The sequence below is a fragment of the Rutilus rutilus genome (genome assembly GCF_951802725.1).
Source record: "Rutilus rutilus genome assembly, chromosome: 24".
NCBI classification, from domain to species: Eukaryota; Metazoa; Chordata; class Actinopteri; order Cypriniformes; family Leuciscidae; genus Rutilus; species Rutilus rutilus.
Genome location: NC_140228.1, coordinates 13,381,218 through 13,402,694, shown reverse-complemented (window position 1 = coordinate 13,402,694; position 21,477 = coordinate 13,381,218). Strand labels below are relative to the sequence as shown.

At 39.0% G+C, this 21,477-nt stretch overlaps 2 protein-coding genes across 3 annotated transcripts in view; one reads left to right on the top strand and one right to left on the bottom strand.

The window, feature by feature from the left end:
* Window positions 1–291: 291 nt before the first annotated feature.
* Window positions 292–15,438, top strand: pan3 (poly(A) specific ribonuclease subunit PAN3). Its single transcript, XM_084398534.1, has 18 exons — window positions 292–987; window positions 2,679–2,800; window positions 2,937–3,006; window positions 3,105–3,175; window positions 4,743–4,887; window positions 5,090–5,325; window positions 5,417–5,521; window positions 5,632–5,689; window positions 6,045–6,206; window positions 6,346–6,462; window positions 6,942–7,043; window positions 8,369–8,534; window positions 10,868–10,955; window positions 11,300–11,439; window positions 11,604–11,733; window positions 12,434–12,498; window positions 12,612–12,750; window positions 13,539–15,438. The coding sequence occupies exons 1-18, from the start codon at window positions 621–623 to the stop codon at window positions 13,677–13,679; spliced, it is 2,424 nt and encodes an 807-aa protein (XP_084254660.1). The 5' UTR covers window positions 292–620; the 3' UTR covers window positions 13,680–15,438.
* Window positions 14,149–21,477, bottom strand: part of flt1 (fms related receptor tyrosine kinase 1) — a 37,992-nt gene continuing 30,663 nt past the window's right edge. The window contains exons 25-30 of one of the 2 annotated variants that reach the window (XM_084398525.1): window positions 17,806–17,905; window positions 17,612–17,717; window positions 17,411–17,520; window positions 17,209–17,275; window positions 17,047–17,129; window positions 14,149–16,645 (exon numbers count right to left, since the gene is read on the bottom strand). In XM_084398525.1, the coding sequence (XP_084254651.1) occupies window positions 16,528–16,645; window positions 17,047–17,129; window positions 17,209–17,275; window positions 17,411–17,520; window positions 17,612–17,717; window positions 17,806–17,905 (584 nt within the window). In that variant the 3' untranslated portion in view covers window positions 14,149–16,527. Of the gene's footprint in view, window positions 16,646–16,989; window positions 17,130–17,208; window positions 17,276–17,410; window positions 17,521–17,611; window positions 17,718–17,805; window positions 17,906–21,477 lie in introns of both variants that reach the window. The other variant, XR_014626110.1, reaches the window with a different exon arrangement.

The window sequence follows — 21,477 nt, the reverse complement described above, 5'->3', positions numbered from 1 at the left end:
AGTCTTAAAATAGGGGAATCTAATATAAATATAGGTCAGTAAAATTGAATTAAGCAGATACAATATAACATAGCAGATACAATAATAATAAATGTATGAAGATAAATAATTATTTAGGTCTATTAAAATCAAATAGACACCAAATACCAAAATTCTCTGCTTTAAACACTCAGGCTCAAAATGGAACATCCACACTCTAAAAGTAGGCTAAATGTCAATATAATATCAATGATTGTAATAAGTGCTTTATGATTTAAATCAATCCCCTGCTGACTCCTTATGTGAACTGCAGTCCTGGTCGTACCCAGCATGCACAGCAGAGCTATTAGCGCTTAGCTGAACAAGTGTAGACAGAAGACAACAACAACAGCATGATCTCAGCCAAACGCCAGGCTGATGGACTTGTAGGCCAGCTATGGACCCCGACAACGAGTATCAGAGCATGGCAACAAAAGTATGGCTCTTTATGACTAATGATCTGGCTCGATGAGGAGGCTGATTTTATTGCTAAACGTCCAGTAGGGTGCTCGTTGTTTTTCAAGTGTTTTAGAATATACTGCTGCTAAACTTCGCTCTATGTGCAAGTCTCTTCCGGCGGGAGCAGCAGCAGCAGCGGTGCCATGAACAGTGGACTCCCAGCTTCAGCTGCTCCGCTCGGGGGTGTCGTAATACCGGGTGTGAAAGTGAAATTCTGTCGTTATTACGCGAAAGACAAGACTTGTTTTTACGGAGATGAATGCCAGTTTCTGCATGAGGACCCGTCCATGGCGAGCCTTTCTCTACACGGTGGTAGTACAAGTGCAGGAGGAGGAGGAGGAGGAGGAGGAGGAGGAAGCCCCGTGTCTTTATCTCTGGCCGGTGGAGCAGTGACGGCGGCGGGATACGTGCTTGGAGGGAGTGCGGCCAGTGGTGCTCCTGCGAACGTTACCAAAAAGAACGATTCTCTCGGTCCCGCGGGAACAGCTCTGGAGGGACAGCTGTTGTCCAGTAAGTTTGCACTGAGGCCTAGTTTATACTGTTCTCTGTTGTTGTAACTACACGGCGGCTTTGTCTAAATCGAGACCGTGGATATAGCGCGGGCCTACCTTTCGCCACCAAAACAACACGGGAAATTCAACATGTTACTCCACAGCGCGCAGGCACTTTTAAACGAAAGACGAAAATACTTGAACAAACAACGCTAAAGCGTTTAGTTAATGCTCTGTGTGGTTTTTGCTTGTTCCAAAATGTTTTTAAAAAATGAATAATTTGTCTAGTTTTTAAAAACTGGAAGGTATGGCAAGCCATTTTTACAATTATTCCTTTAAAACAAACCAGTATTTCGTTATCTTGTAGTACTCCAGTTTTTTTTAATAACTGTTTTTTCAACTGTTTCACATGTAAATAGTCATTATTAGACACTACTACCAGGGTTTTTTTAAGTAGGGCTGCACCCAACTAAAATTGTCCTAGTCAACCGTTAGTCGTTCATTCAAGCCATGATTAGTCAGGGGAGAAATGCTAAACCTTAGTAATGAGCATTTAAAATACAAAATAAATAAACTATAATATAACAACCTTATCTTAAAAACTAAATTTAATGAAAATATATTTCAAATGTAGGACTCCATAGTGAACTGACCTCTCACCCCCTTCCCTCATCAGGAAAAAAGTTAATTCAGCCTAAAATCAGCCTAGCTTACTTACCTAACTCACAATGAGTTTGAGAGTTGTCGCCAAAATAAAACAAAATGCAAATCCTCATTACAAATAATTGCATCATTACACAATCGGGGTGTGCATTTCAGCGGAATATGGTGACAACTGGCCTGGTTGCTAAAAGTATGACACACAACTTAATGTAAGCTGACACATCAGGACAGCACTCAGATTAAAGCAAATTAGTGACAGACACTTCTGCATCATAGACAGTGAACAGCGATCACGGCATTTTGGATTCCGCCACCACAAACAAGCATGTTGACAATAAATAATATTATTAGACTGGCACAGCAGCTGATTAAATGTATGTAACAGACCATAATTACTTCATTTGGGATTTTTTTTTTTTTACTATAATGCAGAATTACAGCAAATGTGCATAATGGTCGCTGAGTTTGTAAATTTGACAGATTGACCAGTAATTCTGCAAAATGACTGTTTTCTGAAAGAAAGTTTTACATATAAAAAAAGTGGCAGTAGCAGAACAAAATCCATTAACACGTGACCTATTAGATTTTAATAACTTACCCAAGCAGCAAACTATTCCACCCTGGTTGATGCTGTCATCCAGATGTATCACTTATAATTGCTGGGGTTTAAATGCTTTCAAAAGCTTTGGCTTTCTGCACCAAATTAATCTCTGGTGTAGGCCTTCATTTTCCTTTGCTGAGCAAGCCTCTTCTCATCAACTATTAGGGGCCAGCCCTAGTTTTAAGGGATAAATGTTAAATGGCTTGCCATAGGAAGGAACCTGCCATTGTCCCACATGCAAGATTGAAATATCTTGTAATAGCAAGCATTTTGTTCACCAGTGTTTTGATGGCACTTTATATGATTTGCTTGAGTACATTTTCACAATATATACCAAAGCAACCAATATTTTAAATGATTTATTTAGTTTGAAAAAGGTTTACATAGGACTTTGAGTAAGATGTTGTAAACATAAAGGGTTCACATACATGTTTTCTTTATTGCAGTACCTGGGATGGAGGGAGGTGCTCTGAATGATGCCAGTCTGACCAACTCATACTTCAGCAGCTCTTTTATTGGAGTTAATGGGTTTGGAGGCCCAGCAGAGTCCAAATATTCAATGATGCAGGTAACTTAAAGCACTAGTGACTGTGTGTGGTGATAGGAAACCAATATGATACTAGCAACTGGGTCTGTCAAGTTGAGCACACAGTGGAGATTCATAATAGGACACTTCACATTTTGATGGTTGCTTGTGTTTTCAGAGGATGACCAGCAGTAGCAGTTCTCCAAGTCTGCTGAACGATGCCAAGAGCTTCAGCCACAGCACACATGGTGTGATAAAAGTTGTTTGAATTTTTTTTGTTTTGGCAATTAAGCTGTTGTGGTAAGATTTAAAAACCTATTTTTTATGCATCCACTCCACTTTTTAGATCCAGTAAATTCCCCAACATCATCTCTCTTCAGTGATTTTGGTGCTTTGAGCATATCACAAAGGAGAAAAGTGAGTGTTTAATATGTCAGTTATGCTGTTAATATTGTGATTGGGTATTTTGTTGATGCAAGAATCACCTGTATTTCTGATATCTTTGAAAAGGCATGAGAAAATTAAAATGTTTCATGCCCCTTAAATTTTGGGTCAGACTAGTCATCCAACAACTGACTTGTTGATTAGTAACTAAAAAATAAAATAAAAAACATACTCTTGGATAATTATACTCTCACAGTATTCTGTGTTATAGCTTTTAGTCAGTTTGCACAGGAAAAACAATAAGTTTTGTATTCAAATTCCTCAGCATTAACCCTCTATGCATTATGTTCTAACCATGAAATATTTAAAAAATGGTAAAAAAGTAGGTTTTCTTTAAATTATGATTTTCTTTTCTATTTAAATGCACTTTTTTTTTATAAATTGATAGATTGATACACTTGGAACTCATGCAACCATAAATAAGTAAATCCCTATCATTCCCTGTCATTTGGCTAACTCCTCACCCTTATCACATTGAAGAGCTTCCTATTGCCCTTTACGTAAAATATTGCTGTATTCATTTTCTGAAAAGAAGAAATCATTGATATTTATACATAAATATAACTATACTACAATAAACACTTCAAATAAATAAATAACTGCAATCATGATGCTACTATCTATAGAAATCCCAATGGGAAAATAGCTACATTACTGCAATTCCATAGTGGTACAGCGTTGCCATATGGAAACTTTGATATTTTCTCAATTTACAGTAAAACTATGTTAGACAAAGTTTATTTGTGAATAAAAATATCAAATTTACTTATCAAAGGTGCTGGAAAAAATCCCCCTTGAGAAGAGATGTTTAGAATTGAGGTTAATAGAGCAATTTCTGGAGCACTTCAACAGGTGTCTTCTGTGTGAGGGTGACAGTGGGAAAGAGAGTTTTGGAGGGACATTTACATGTCATTTGACTTAAAAACAGCAAATCATTGACTACCTTAAGGCCTGCCCTTTTAATTCCCATGGTGCAATATATTGTATTTTTTTTCTGAATAACAAGGAAATGAGTAGAAGTTAATTGTTGCCATATGGCAACTCCGTGCTATAAAGGGTTAATGCACAGCCACATACATTTAGACAGACATGAGTTGCAATTAAATTGTGTCTGACATTGCATTTTAAGATGATGTGTCAAGGTATAAACATGTCTCCAGACCCTTGTGCTCTGTTCCTCTCTATCTGGTTGTTTTTGAATGCAACACATCTTATCTAAACACCCCATAAGACATGGTGTTCAATCTTTTAGTTATTTATTTTATTAAATAATTTTTTATTATATTCTTTTAATTTTTTTAATCTATTTATTTATTGCAATTTAATTTTTTATTATAAATAAATAACCTGAACCCAGTTTGAAAACTGATTAGTAATGAGTCAGAAACCAGCCTAATTATACAGGAGTTTCTAAGACATTAGTTGATTTTTGATTTTTTTTTTTTGCATTGCATTGCACGTCCCAAACTTGGGAAAACTTTCTTGAAGTTGTTGGAGTGAAACCATTACAGTTCTGTTTATATCTGTGGTTCTTTTGCAGGCTCCTAACCCCACAGCTAGTGAATTCGTCCCTAAAGGGGCCCCACGAATGGCCTCCATATCTCAGACAACCGTGCCAGCATTCGCCTCCCCCATCTTCCCTCATCCTGGCCTGAGCAGCTCCACGGCGGCTGCTCTTGCACCTGGTCAGTGACTCTACCAAAAAGTACCACCTAGTGTTCTGAATTTATTTTCTTTTTTTCTGTTTTTGTCTTGCTAAACATGTCTTATCTTATGCTTTGTATTTCTATTCAGTCTTTTAATGTGTACGATCTTTTAGGTTAGGTTGTGGTCTTCTTTTTGTGAATCTGTTTTTAATCAGGCTTTAATGTGTGGTTTCTTGGACAGGTATGTCCCTCTCTGCTGGGTCATCGCCTCTCCACTCCCCCAAAATCACCCCTCACACCTCCCCAGCCCCGCGGCGGCGCAGCCATACACCCAACCCCAACCCCAACCCAGCCAATTACATGGTGCCCACCACTGCGTCTGACCCGGGAGGTGGAGCCCATGTAATCCAAAAGGAGACTGTAGGCGGGACAACCTACTTCTATACCGATAACACCCCTGCTCCCTTGGCTGGAATGGTATGGTCCACGTAAATTGGGAGTTTGCTGTGCACTATTATTGTCTTTACCTGATTTACCTGAATTATTATTATTCTTTTTTTATTTTCAGGTGTTCCCTACGTATCACATGTATCCACAAACGGCACCTCATGTGGCATACATGCAGCCAAAAGCCAACGCGCCATCCTTCTTTATGGCTGACGAACTCCGACAGGTATTCTGCCGTTTCTGCCCTCACGTATTAGCCAGTGTTGTCTAAAAGTTGGTGATTTGTTTTTGTTTTTTTCACTTATTTATTGTAACACCTATGTTTGTCTTTTGTAGGAGCTGATTAACAGGCATTTAATTACGATGGCACAGATAGATCAGTCTGAGAACACTGGTAAGGATGTGGTTTGTCTTGTGTTGGCATGAAATGTTAACATCGTTTTTGTTTTAATGGACAACGTAGCAACTGTTCAGTTATAATGTCTGTTTTGTGGTCCGCGCATCTGGATTCTCCTGCTGTCTGAGAAGAAAACCACATCCTTTGTCTGTCTGTCTTTATTTTTATTATTTTGAAAAGTATTTACATGGTTATCCACCTGTGTCATCCATATCTATACCCATATCCACATAAAATCCTTGTTTTTTTTTTTTGTTTGTTTTTTTGCAGTATGTTTGAATAGTATGAAGTTTGCAGTATGTGAGTACCGGTGTGTTGTATGTTGAAGTCAGCTGTTCCATCTCCCCTTTAGGTGTGCCATCTGAGGTAGACAGTTACCACAGCCTCTTTCCCCTGGAACCCCTTCCCCCACCCAACCGTCTTCAGAAAACCAGCAATTTCAGTTACATCACTTCCTGTTACAAGGCAGTCAACAGCAAAGATGACCTGCCTTACTGCCTCAGGAGGATACATGGTGAGGCATTAAGTGTTTTATCTACAGCAATTCCTGTAGAGATTTTGAACACTTTTGCTTTGAATTATTAAGTGTTAACCAATTGAACAACATAATTAAAAATGAAAACAATTTGGAAATTACTTTTATGCATTCACAGGCTTCAGGCTGGTCAACACCAAGTGTATGATGCTGGTAGACATGTGGAAGAAGATTCAGCACTCCAATACTGTGACCCTCCGAGAGGTCTTCACCACCAAAGCATTTGGAGACCACTGTACGAATAAGTTTGCTTTTTATATGACTGGGCATGTGCATATCCAAACTATTGTGCAGAACAGCTTTTGGTTTCTCCACTTAATGTCAGTGAAGTGATGCTCATGTTTTATTTCAAAAATACATTAAAAATGCACTTTGTCTTGGTTACAGCTCTGCTGTGAGGTGTTTTTAATTAATGAATTAAAATTCATTTTTATTTTTGGTTGGTGGGGGCATACATATATTGTCAGGGTAACACATCTGTTCTGATGTGTCATAATAAAGAAAAATAAATCATAGGTAGTTTGACCCATTTCTCTAACACAAATGTTTATTCATTTTAATGCATATTAATTGTTTGTTAATAGTAATACTTGGGAAAATATTATAAAAGTTTTTTAAAATGATGTTAAACCATGTGTGTTTTAAACAAAATTGTCATAGACTTTTTTTGCATTGTTAGAGACTTTATATATGAATCACGTCTGCCCTCCACAGCACTGGTGTTCTCCTATGACTTCCATGCGGGGGCGGAGACCATGTTCAGCAGGCACTTCAATGATCCGGCAGCGGATTCTTACTTCACAAAAAGAAAGTGGGGTGAGTTTTTTTTGTTGTTGTTTTTTTCTTTGCTCAGTTGTTTCTGTTTGTGTGTGTGTGTGTGTGTGAGAGGATACAGCCGTTATATGCAGAGTATGTCAAATGTCTGGTGGCAGTTGCGTCTTTGTGAACATGCGAGGAAAGAGGAAGGAGTGGTTGAAACCGATGCTTTCTCAGGTAGGTTCAGTACCTGCAAGCTCAAGACTGCCAGAGGAAGCAAAACCCAGCGATGACGTTTAGCTATAAACAGCTGCAGCGTATACGGCTGCATTAACTACGGTGCAGCCTCAAACCATAAAACATGTTCTTATCAGGGTGGGTTAAAACCAGTCACAACATCTAAATATATACTCTTATTCGTATATATATTGATATAAAACTTTATATCAAACCTTGGCGCTGAAAAAGTTTTATTTTACTTTTATATTTTATTGCCCATGTTTATTTGTCAGCTACCATACGATCACAGGGTTTAGACATTCGTTTAATGTGTTGGCTGTTCCAATGTAAATTTTTAATTATGTATTTATAATCAGTGTTGGGGAAAGTTACGTTTAAAAGTAATGTTACAATATTGCGTTACTCCCTAAAAAGTTACTAATTACGTTACTTGGTTACTTCATACGGACCGGAATGCGTAAATACTTTTTCTCACCTGGGCTGGGCTTGTTTTTCACACCTGTACAGTAGAGGGCGCAGCTCAAACTTTTGACAGCTGTGCTGCCATTCTGGATTGCAGAAGAATAGGATGGAGAAGTTTAGCACACTTACTTCAGCAATAAAACAAATATTTTGCTCCGTGGTATGGTTGAATTAGTTCATCGAAGATCAGCTGCAAAGACATTGGTTAATAAAGTGAGATTAAATGCATAAAGTATATTTGTATTATTAAACATAATTATTACGGGTTTGCAAAATATTCTGAGTTTGTTTCACTGTTTTTAATCCTTTTTAGGAACACTGAATCTATTTTTGTGCAAGTGAGATGAGGAAATGCATGGTCGCATTTAGTCTAGAACTACAATAAGCATCATGTTTACACTGCACACTCACAACGTCTCTGCATTTTCTTTCGATTTCTCTTAGCCTGGAAACAGGAGAGTTGTCAGCCAATAAATGGAAAAAAGTAGCGTGCGTTACTTATTTGAAAAAGTAACTCTGAATAAAGTATATTTTGTTGTAAATTTTAAATTAATCCATTACTCGTTACTTGAAAAACGTCATCTGATTTTGCATTGCTTGTAATGCGTTACCCCCCCCCCAACACGTTTTATAATTAATTTGAATTATTTAAATTTTATTTATTCATTTATTTTTTTGATTAGGGCAGCATGAGCTCCCTCCTCCACGGCAACATGCGGGCCTGTTACCGGAGTCTCTGATTTGGGCCTATATCGTCCAGCTGAGCTCGGCACTGCGCACCATTCACACAGCTGGGCTGGCCTGCAGGGTCATGGACCCTAGTAAGATCCTGATCACTGGAAAGACACGGTACATATTACTCAATTAAACCAGAACTATTTTCATGTAACTGCTGGACATCAGTTGAATGTGTTTGAAATAATTTAAAATCAGCAATGTTTGGCAGTTCTTTAGCAAATGTTTAAAGGATTTACTATGTTAATATATTGTAGTGATTTTACTTTCGCCTATCCAAGGACGCCAAGTAATTTAGTGATTGGTAGTCATGTCACCGATAATGTTGTGATTTTTGGATCACACGTCACGTAAGGTGTGGTTATGAGTACATCAGATGACCACCTTTTAGGTAACTCAACAGATTCAGATGACCACCTCTTAGTTTGGGGCATCAGTCAAGGTCTTTTACCTTGGTAGTAGGAGAACACTCCTAACATGAGGCTGTTCAATCATTTAGAATTAATGTAAAGTGGAGCGAGTTGGTCAGCTGATTTATCTGAAAGATTGGTGAGATTGCTAACTTGTAGAGCCTCTTCTGTATTATCATCACAAGGAAGACACAAGTGTAATAAAATACATTTTATTAACAAAAGATAAACAAGAATAACTAACACAACCACCAAATGAATACCATGAATGGTAAAGGAATAAAGTGCATAAGATGCATAAAATACAAGTGATTAAGTTGAGTGTGGCTACGGAAGAGTTACGTTATCTTATGGAAAGATAAACTGTTGTTTCTCTAAAAGTAATAAAGTGAAGAACCTTATTATGCAACAAATAAATGAACGATTATTTGTTAACTAGCATCAGTTATTTACCTCTGTACATGTACTGATAATATACAAAAATGCTGAGGTCTCTGGAAAGGGGTTTGGTAAAATGATATTTACATTCCACTTGGTCGAGTCCGATTGCGGTGACTTCTTCCACTGGTTGTGGGTGACAATGCAGGGGGGAAAGGAGATGGAATCTGTTTCAACAGCCTTGAAGATGACGATCTGTGGGATACTGATCTCCTGCAGCACCAAAGGGTCCTAAAATCTGGAACATGCAGACGAAGGTACCTTGAAGTGAAGGTTTGCTCTCCTGAGCTTTACCTCGTTGCAGATGTCTCTGTGTGTCTTCTGCCCCACTGGGCCAGACACTCAGAACTTGGTCAATCCGCTTTTGTCTCTCTAGCATGGAGACTTGGGACGCGCTGTAGTCGTTACTGTCTCGCTGGATTAAAACTCTGAACGTAGTGTTTGTGATGAGGCTCAGAACATGGTCATATCTGTTAATGTCTCCCCTTAAAGGACTGAGACCCAGAACGGTATATATGTTATGTCTCAGCTTTGCAGGCTGGGACTCAGAACGGTATATCTGTTATGTCTCATCCTTGGAGGACAGACTCAGAACGGTATATCTGTTATGTCTCATCCTTTCAACAGACCCTCCTTGTTCTAAGTCTGTGCTTAAAGGGTACCTTTATCCCTTTACGATGAGGAGGAGATTGCAATTTCGTGCTTCTCCATTCCAGTGCTGCGATTGGCTGCTGGCATCACAGGGGACACACAGTGTGGCCTACCCTTCTTTCCCCTATTGAACTCATTTGCATAAAGCAAACAGTTAGAAGTCTTTAAAGTTTTACCAATGCATTTCTCACTTTCCGAATCACCACCAGAATACCTTTGGCAATATTATAAACAAATAGTTCAAACCAGATTAAACTGTCATGCATTCATTAATTTGTACATTAACAGCTGGAATTGAGTAAGATGTTGCATTTACAAAGTGGTTTTTCTTTGTTTCACCCGCTGTTGCATCCGGAGGTCCTTAAGAATTTTTATGGCAGTCACAGGCCAACATCTAAATGGGTGAAGGGCAGAAACTGTATGTGGACCAATGAGAAGTCCTGTCCTTCCCAGGCTTGGTACTAGATGTCATCTTCTTCCCCTCTGAGAGGTGTCTGTCTGGCTGCTGTCCTAGCATCTTTATCTGATGGCGTTGGACAGTTTGTTTGTGTTAGTCCACCAAGATCCAATCTAAATGTAGAGAGACAGAGAGTGGTCTGGCCATTAACTTGGCCCTGGAATGTGCTGTTCACTACACTATTTTTCTTTAGTGGGACCAGCCGAAATCTGAACGACTGACCTAATCGTGCAAACAGTAACTGGTTAAAGAACTAAAGACTCTTCTTGATAAGACTTCTAAAATTAAGGACAGTCAAACCACAGATCGGTCAGTGCTCTGTGGGGCCTCTATTTTCTCTCCATAAATGGTGAATGGAGAAGTTCACTTTTAGATTGTTTTTGCTGTTCCTTTATTACACACTACCTGTTAATCTGCTTCTCTAAGCAGAGTTTGCACAAATAAAAACATGCAAACACAAATGTTGCTAAATGTCTGTTGTTTCTCCGTAGGTTACGAGTCAACTGTGTAGGAATGTTTGATGTCTTAACATTTGACAATAGTCAGACCAACCACCTGGCGCTGATGCCCCAGTACCAGGTACACCCAAACATAGTGTCATGTCCATCACATCCATTTCTTGACTGCGTATCTGCATTTAATCATGGTTTGTTACATAAACTATCGTTCAAATTCGTTAAGATTAGGTCATTAAGATTTTTGTTGAAGTCTCTAAAAATTACGGTAATATTGTGAAATATGATCATAATTTAAAATAACTTTTCTTTTAAATATATTTTAGAATGTAATTTAAATTCCTGTGATGGCAAAGCCGAATTGTCATTGTGGAGTAAAAAAATAGTTTGTTCTATGTGCTTGTCGTTTTACACTTTGGGTCTAAACTCTTAGTTTTATCAGTTGCTGTTCCTCTTTGTGTCCATCAGCAAGCAGATCTTATCTCCCTGGGGAAGGTGGTGTTGGCCTTGGCTTGTAACTCTCTAGCTGGCATTCAGAGAGAGAATCTGCAGAAGGCCATGGAGCTGGTGTCAATCAACTACTCATCTGACCTCAAGAACCTCATTCTGTGGGCCTTTTATTGTCTAAATTCTCTCAAAGTGGTTATAGTGTGACACATGGCAGTTCGTGGTTTTAATAAGACTGATTAATGTGCATGTAGTCATACATTCACACTTGTGGCCCCACATTCAAACTAATGCACATTTTTGTTGGTCATGTTTCAATATTCAGATACCTGCTGTCAGAACAGAGCCGTCTGCGCAGCGTCAATGACATTATGCCCATGATTGGAGCACGTTTTTACACTCAACTTGATGCCTCGCAAATGAGGAACGATGTCATTGAGGAGGACTTGGCTAAGGTACTCATACATGTTTTCTCTAGTCGGGTAACACCAGTTTCAGAATGTTTTTGGCGTTTCTGCTGCATAGGTAGTCAAGTTTTATTGAAAGCCCGTTTTTCCAGCGGTGAAGTACCCTTTAATTTGATTTAAATTGGACTACACAAGTCATGCTGTATTTGTCATATTTTGTTTCTCTCACTTTTTGATCTTGTCTCACTCACAGCTAGGCTGTAGGTTCAATAGCAGTGCAGGAAACAACAAGAAACACCCTTTCATATCAGGCTATCTAGTTTACATAGTATGCCGTTATCTAGTATGTGCTGAGGGCAAACCAGAGATGAGAGATGGTGTTATTGCTGAAAATATTTTGGACAGTTTCAGCTCTTCTTTCTTCTGCTTTCCTCCTTTTATTTACTCAAATCAGATATGTGAAGACATTTCTGACCATCCTGCTGCAAACACCTACAAACATGCACTGTTGCATTTAACTCATTTTTCTTCATGAGAATGGCCTTTTTAAACAGTGCCGTGTCCGTTGCATTTGTTTAGTGCTGTGCTGCATTTGGTGTGTGAGCAAATGTGATGCAGAAAGAGGTTTAAATTTGACTGGTTTCCTTTCTAACTTCCCTTCTCATATTCTGAAGTGTCACTTGTACACACCCAATATAACCAAATTATTTTTTGTTTTTTTTTAAATGTTGCATTTTTTATTTTGCAGGAGGTTCAAAATGGCCGATTGTTCCGCCTTCTGGCAAAACTGGGAACGATCAACGAGAGACCAGAGTAAGGGTTTTTATTACAAATAAAATATTGAGTTCACTTAAAACCTTTTTGCAATGGCAACCTTTTACAAAACGCTTCCAAAATGGTTCACTTTAACATTGAATTTTTTGTAGGTTCCAGAAGGACCCAACATGGTCTGAGACTGGTGACCGTTACCTGCTGAAGCTCTTCAGAGATCACCTGTTCCACCAGGTAACAGAGACAGGCACGCCCTGGATCGACCTCAGCCACATCGTGTCCTGTCTCAATAAGGTGAGCTTGTGTGTAGGAGCTCATGTTCTATGTTGGGTCAATGACTATATATCAATTTATTGAAAGGTACATTTAAAAAATGCAATGTGTGTGTATATAATGACTTTAATACACCTGCTGAACTTTTTTTTTTTTTTTTTTTTTTTTGGAGGGGGCAGGTAGCAAGTAAAAAATGTCAAGGAGATGCAAATATCCTGATATCAGTAAAGAAAAATCCTCATTAAAATAAATAAATTCTAGATAATAGAACTTCTTGTAGGGGATAGTTCTAGACATTTTTGGGTGAACTATCCCTTTAAGTAGTTTGTCAATCTTTAATTATTTCTAATCTAAAAATGTAGCAACTGCTTATTCATTTTTAAAGTTCTGTGGTACAACATGCAGAAAAAAAGTCTGATGTATATATTTATATACATGAAAATTATAATTGGACCTTTTTATGACCAGGGAAGGTTAGTTAAGATTGTAAAAAGTGGTGTGACTCAAAAACAATATTTATGAATTAATAGTTCATGCTATTTGTAAAAATGATTTTGATTTGACGGTTAGACCGCATGACATTTTTAGAGCTATTCAATTTCAATAAAAAACTTTTCTTGAAAATAATGTAAAGGTTTTTCAAAAGCAACATGAAAAATCAACCAGTCAGTAGATTTCTTGTCACATTTTAAATATTTTTCTTATTCTGTCATTGAACCATAATTGTGACATTTTATGGGAACCTTCTTTTCAGCTGTGCTAGTTTAATGAATTCACTACTCTCAAACTAACTTGATTTGTTCTGTCAGTTGGATGCTGGAGTACCGGAGAAGATCAGTCTGGTGTCACGGGATGAGAAGAGCGTGCTTGTGGTGACTTACTCAGACCTGAAGCGCTGCTTTGAGAGCACCTTCCAGGAACTGCAGGCCGCCACTAACGGCCCCCTGTAACACCCATCCATCCCCACAGGAGTGGGCTGGAACTGCCTGAAACAGAGCACATTGCACTACAGCCTGGAATCATAGGTGCAGAATGATGATCTCACAACCAGGGCAGAGCCAGCTGGTTGCTCACCTCCAGTCAGATACACTGTTCTGTCCAGAGAAAGTTGTTTTCTAAAGCTTATTTTTTTTAGTTTTCACAACAACAGCTGCAGAATTATGAACTGAACTGAGAGCTGTGATAATAATGATGATGATTTTTTTTTTTAGACTTGGGAACAATGTCCAAAAAAAAAAAAAGAGTCTTTACTTCCTGCTTTTATTTCTATTTTTTTCTTTTCTACTTTTTTCTTTGGAGGATGCACTAAATATTTTAAGTTCCTTTTTAAGTGATTGTGCGTGCGTGTCCCACAGGGTGCATTGAGGGCCGAGGCCTCACACATGAAATGGGTATAAAACAGAGCGCTGTTTTCCCACATCATATCCTCGGCCTTTTTTTTTTTTAATGAGGTACTACAAATTGGGACAGACCACTGGTCATGTGTGCAGGGTCCTCAACTCTGATGGGACAAACCACTGGGTTGGGCAAATTGATGAGACTGACCACTTATGAATGTGTGGCATTAGTAACGTGCCACCACTCCTCTGATGTAATGACTCCTTTAAAAGTCGGCCAAATTGGAGGCGGGAGGGGACGTTACTGGTTGCGTGCCGTCGAGGGGGATTCACGGTGTTTGCTGGCGCTGACAAAGGGGTGCTCTCGCCTCTTGCTGTGTAAAATTGTCGTTTATTTCAGAATTTCGCAGCATCCTTTTTCATTTTGTGGATGCTTTTTGAAATCAGATTTTGAGAGGATGAATTTTTTTTTTTTTTTTTTTTTTTTTTCGTGATAGGAACCAAAGAACTGGACCACGCTAGTAAGGGAAACCAGTTCTGTCTCTTTGTGGAATGTCCCTTTCTTACGTCTCTGTTGTGGAGCATTACAAGTTTCTGTCCTTTTTGTCATTCTTTTCCCTCATTTGTTCATTTTCCCGCTCCCCCTCAGTATTGGTTTGGATATAGTGAATATCATTTTGTGTTGTTACTGTCATTCCCATTCCTCACAAAGTTGTCGTACAGAGATGCATGTTGGGATGTTTCTCACCTCACTTGGTCTCTGTGGACCAATCTCAGCAGGACGGTTGGCCGAGTTGGGATTGTATTGGTTTATCTCGGTTTTGTTTTTGTTTAGCTATGATTTGACCTACAAATTATGTGACAACATCCGGACAACAGTTTGGAATTCGCTCAGGATGATCCCTGACAGGAATATGCCAATGACTGAATGTGTCTGACCTGTCATTGGTGACTGCCCAATCCGTGAGTCAAGGAACAGGCGGGACTTGCAGCACAGATTTGGGTGTGCCACACTGGACCGAGAGGGTGCAGGATACAGCAGGCAAAGGATGCTGTGAGTTCAATAATGTATTTTTTTTTAACTGATCAGTAGACTACTTGGTGAACATGGTGCCAAGCCTGTATCCTTCTCTGATACACACACACACACACACACGCACACACACACCAATAGACACCTTTTACAGGCAATCTCATATCATGTACCCAGCTTCCAGTGGAACGCACTCCAGACACCTACACATACATACACATTCACACATGAAATCCTCCTTCACCATCCCAGTATGTTTTATGCCCTTCTTGTTTATTGTCACATTTTTGCAATATTTGTGTGTACAGCAGTATTTTAATAAAGATTAATAAAAGATAACATTCATTTGTGTTTTTTTTAAATGTCTTGATTGTCGCTTGAATAGCTTATGATGCACTGCAGCAGCAAAAAGGAACCACAAAAATTACCAGCACTGAGAAAGCAGCAAAGAGACCCAGTCTCCGAATGGTGCAAATGTTTTATGGCAGAATATATGTATGGGCATTTATTTTTGTGTCATTAGGTGAGATGATCAGTGTTTTCTGTGATCCCAGTTGTTTTATTTCCCTTTAACATCTCTGATATTTTCAGAAGTTACTATTAAGTTACTGATGTAAATAAATACAGTCTACGGTGAACTTTTCCAGCATATGGCTTTCAGCACATGAACTCTGCTCTACAGTTAAACATGTGGTACCTACAAGCAGTGATTGTATAAAATGCATTGCACTAGCTCATAAATAATATTAGCTGCTCTGTGACTACTAAAACAAAATGAAAGAGGTTTCAAACAGTGTATGTAGATGAGATAGTTTTAAAACAAACACAGGTGGGTTGCTTATCAGTAGTTCATGAAACAACATTTCAAGACTGCCGAAAACCTTAAAAATGTAACTTAAAAAAACTAACATCTTAAAGGGATAGTTCACCCAAAAATGGAAAATTTGTCATTTACTCGCCCTCATGTTGTTGTGTATGAATTTCTTTCACACAAAAGAAGATATTTTGAAGAATGTTGGTAACAGACAGTTGACGGTAGCCATTAACTTACATAGTACCGTCAACTGTCTGGTTGGTTACCAACATTCTTTAAAATATCATCTTTTTTCAACAAAAGAAATTCATACAGGTTTCGAGCAACTTGAGGGTGAGTAAATGATGACAGAATTTTCATTTTGGGTGAACTATCCCTTTAAAATAGAAATTTCCATATATAGGCTATATATAAACACTCCTGAAAGTTTATTTGTTAAAAAGGTGTGGGAGTGTGCAGAGAATCTCCGAAGAATAAGAGACTCATTCGAAATACTGCTTTGGCAGGACGTATCTAACACGAAAAAGGAACTGAAAGCAAAATAGTCCAGATATTAAGCAGTGTTTATAAGAGTGGCCATGGCAGCCTAGAAACAGCGGTAGAGGAGAGCAGCTTCATAGTCTGGAGGGGGAGAGCAGCACCTCTCTATGATGACAACAGGGGGCGCTGTTCATACAAGGCAGCACTTTTCCCGGCAGCATCGTGCGCTGGTTTTGATATTTGGAGAATAACCTGCAAAACAAAAGGCTGTGACCTCATTTTAATTACATAAAACTCAATGTTTGTTATTCACACATTCATTTTGGCATACTACCGTTCAAAAGTTTGAGTTCTGTAAAAAAAGTTTTGTTCTTAGAGATGTGCTCTTTATGCTTACCAAGACTGCATTTATTTGATCAAAATACAGTAAAAACAGTTTAAAATAAACATAAAAATCAATTTATGTTGATTTATCAATGTTGAAAACAGTTGTGCTACTTAACCATGATAATGTTTTTTATCCATACAAGATTATTTGATGAATATAATGTAAAATTGAAAGGAACTTTTGTAGCATTTTGAATGTCTTTACTGACCCCAATTTTCTGAACGGTAGCGTGGCAGATTATCGAGGCCAGTCTTGTGGCACCTACTTGGTGATTTTCTTGGGTTTGAATCTGTCCGTCCATTTCACCTGAATCAACTCTTCAGAAGGGAGAACCATTCCACTGTCAGACTGGTTGTCCAAAAGTAAAATAAAAAGTTAGTCCCAACAACTTTACCTGAGTGAAATGCAACTATATTTTAAAACTTACATCAGTGATTTCTTTGTGGAGATCCTCAAAAGTGTTGATGGGTTTGATTTTCTCTGAGTTGATGTAGCTAAAGTATATACAAATTAAAATAAATAATGAGATTTTATCAAGATTTTATTTTTACAAATAAATTCAATTAAAATAAATATTATATTTTGAATACATATTCAGTTGATCTTTTCAAACATGAAGACATTCGTACCTTAAAGTTCCCAGCATTTTCTGGCTTATGTCTTTCTGGTCAAGGTGTGCCGTGACGGTATTTCCTTCTCCAGAAATAAAAGTGTTTAGCGGAATATAATCCTTTCCGTCCTGTTACGCAAGAAAAAAATAATTCACTTCTGAAAGCCAAATGTCCCCACTGGGAAAACCTCTTAATAAACACACAATAATTATGTCCCACTTGTTGGACGCAGGTCTGCAGGAGGTCTCCCAGTATCTCCACTAGAGCAGTGAAAGAAGGTCTGTCCTCAGGGTTATTTTCCCAGCATGCCCACATGATGCTATAACTATCAGACAAATCCCACAAGCTCATTATCATAAATGTATTGGTATTTGTTCACGCTTTATGCAGTGTATTCACGTGTAAGAACTCACATCTCCGGGGTGCTGTACTCAGGAGGACACATCCGAGTCCCCTGCTTCAGTCTGTGACAAAACTCCTCATCAATGTTCAGCCCGGGGTATGGAGACGCTCCTATAGACCACAAACACTGTTATATGTGACCGTTCACAGAGAGAGATGATTGATTTACTAAGAACATACAAACGTTATTCATTTAAAATATGCATAGGTTACCATATGGTGCATGATAAAACAAATTGAATGTAATTTCACGTGTGTTGGACCCAGGGCCGGTGCTAGCCTTTTGGGTGCCCTAGGCACAAATGCTTGGTGGTACCCCCCCCCCCCCCCCCCCCTCTCCAGTTAACTGGCAGAGCATTCATTTCGTTCGTTTTTTAAATAAGATACTAGCGCTGAAATGTGTTTTTTTAAATCAAGTGCTCGTTGCCGCCGCGATCAGTGGCACTACGGAAACAGAGTTTTCTCGCGTGGCTCGCGCACACACCGCACTGTTTTCACTCGACGCGCGCTTCAATCGCAACGCAACGGATTGAAGCGCGCGTCGAGTGAAAACAACTTGCGAATACTCTCTATTCATTCTGTTGAAATCACAAAACATAATGCAAACGTTTGCTTGTCCCTGCTACAACCACTGATGAACATAATCGTTTTGATGAGAGAAAAAAAACTATACGAGAAAAAAAAAACCCATACAAGGTCGGATTCGAACCCACACCCTCTGACACGGCTGGCGAAAGTTCTACCACTGGACCATTGAGATACACGTTAATTTAGTTAGCAGATCTATATATTGGGACTGACAACATGTATTAGGCTACATCTCATTAAACGTCAAATTAAACCCCATGTAACCTACTATTTAAATCGATTGCTGGACATCGTAATGTTATTTGCGTCCATCGTCATTGAATTTTGAAATCAGATAGAGCCGGCCAGAGCGCTGCATAATAAGTAGCCATGCCGGCTTATTCAGGGGAAATACACACCGACAATGACACGCCCCTACTGCGTGCTAGAATCTCCGAAAAACAAGCCGATTTCAAAATCAAAATGTACGCTTTTAAATATACCAATACTGCTATCTCAAACATGCAGAGGCTTCTTCGTGATCTCAACTAACAGATTCTGCAAAAAAACGAAAATCACCCAAAAAAAAAAAAAAAAAAAAAAAAAACGCTTCTTTTTTTTCACGACCCAGATTTGTTGGTGCCCCCCCAAGCACTTGGTGCCCTACGCGCAGCGCGTGATGTGCGTGTGCGGAGCGCCGGCCCTGGTTGGACCGTTATTTGTCATCGCTGATCGATTGCTCCTGTCTGCCTCGCTGCCTGCTGTGAGTGTGTTTGCCTCGGTGCTGTAAGCTCCGTCTTAGCCTCGTATTTCTTTGTTTTGAACCATCATTTACTACAATTTGTAGTTGTTTATACTAAATACAGCTTACCCAACATCTCAGATTGACATCGCTAGCTTCCATTACTACTAGCACAACACGCTAATTCGCTACTGCTAGCCTGTTAACGCGCCACCCGTGCGCTCAGCTGTTTTATTTATTTATTTTTCTCTCGCGCGCTCGCGCCTTTGAGTTAATAAAAGCTCAGGTAAGTAATAATCAGTCAACAAACACGGTGAGTAATGTCTTGTCCTGTTATTGTCACCTGCACTTCATGTCACATGTTTAGCATAGACTTCTCTGTTGGCAATGTAGGATTTATATGTGATAAATGTAAGGAGACAGTTAGGCTGACAGAGAAGATTTCAGAATTAGAGACACGCATCCAAACTTTAATTGAGGATAGTAAGAGTGCTAGAGCTTTAGATACTATTTTGGATGCGCATAGCATAGTGAACTCTTTACATGATTCGGTTCCAGCTGAAGTAGAGCCTGTGCAGCCGGGCAAATGGGTGACGGTGAGGGATCGCTCTAGTCGCGGATCAAAAAACCACTCTTCCGTTCCGATTACCACAACAAATCGATTTGCCCCGCTCAGTGAAACACCCACTGAGAATTCTGTTGATTGTGCCCTAGTAATTGGTGATTCGATCACACGGAACGTGAAAATAGAGACACCAGCGAACATAGTCACATGTTTGCCGGGAGCCAGAGCGCCTGACATCAAAGCAAATTTAAAAGTGCTGGCTAATGCTAATCGTAAATTCTCTAAGATCATTATTCATGTCGGCACTAATGATGTTCGACTCCGCCAGTCGGAGATCACCAAAATTAATATTAAAGAGGTGTGTGAACTTGCAAGTACGATGTCAGGCACTGTAATTTGCTCTGGCCCCCTTCCTGTTCGCAGGAGTGATGAGATAGTTAGTAGATTGTGTTCACTGAATCGCTGGCTGTCTGAGTGGTGTCCGTGTAATAATATAGAATTCATAGACAATTGGAAAAGTTTTTGGGGCAAACCTGACCTGTTGAAAAGAGATGGTATTCATCCCTCCTGGGATGGTGCTGCTCTTCTATCTAGTAATATGGCTCATAGTCTTAGAGCTCAAACATGACAAATTGGGCACCAGGTCAGGAAGCAGACAGACTGGCTAAACCAACCGTCTGCTAGCGGCCTCGCGTCACCCAGGTCAGATAAATCAGATAAATCCCATCACATAGAGCCTCTTTCACCTAGCTATCATCATATAGAGACTGTGTCTGTTCCCCGATTTTGGAAATCCAAAAAATGTTTAAACCTATCTAAGGTTAAAAATTTAATTGATGTTCAACAAATAAAAAACAGCTATAATACAGATGAGCAAATGCTAAAGCTTGGGTTGCTGAATATTCGATCGCTTACTTCAAAAGCACTCATTGTTAATGATATGATTTCAGATAATAACCTAGATGTGCTGTGTTTGACAGAAACCTGGCTAAAACCAAGCGATTACATTACTTTAAATGAGTCCACCCCGCAAGACTACTGTTATAAACATGAGCCTCGTCTGAAACGCAAAGGGGGTGGTGTTGCTGTAATTTATAGTAATATTTTCAAAACCACTAAGAAATCAAGTTTTGAATATAATTCTTTTGAAGTGTTATTGCTTAATGTAAAAATATATAGTATAAATGATAAATCACGTTTGAGATTTGTGCTGGCTACTGTATACAGGCCACCAGGGCACCATACAGACTTTATCAAAGAATTTGCGGACTTTCTATCAGAGTTAGTATTGGCTGCAGATAAAGTACTAATTGTTGGTGATTTTAATATACACATCGATAATGAAAAAGATGCATTGGGTTTGGCATTTAAAGACATTGTAAACTCAATTGGAGTTAGACAACACGTGTCAGGACCTACTCATCGTCGTAATCATACTCTAGATCTAATATTATCACATGGAATAGATGTTGATGCCGTTGAAATTCTGCAGCAGAGCGATGACATCTCAGATCATTATCTAGTCTCGTGTAAATTACATTTAGCCAAGGCTGCAAAGCCGACTCCGTGTTACAAATATGTTAGACCTATCACTTCTGCTACTAAAGATTGCTTTATTAATAATCTTCCTGATCAGTTTCATCATTTTAGCATCCCGGATAGCTTAGAAAAACTTGATATTGCAACAGAAACTTTTAACTCTCTCTTTTCCAGCACTTTAGACACAGTTGCTCCTTTGCGCTTAAAGAAGATTAAAGAAAATAATCCAACGCCGTGGTACAACGAGCACACTCAGGCCCTTAAGAGAGC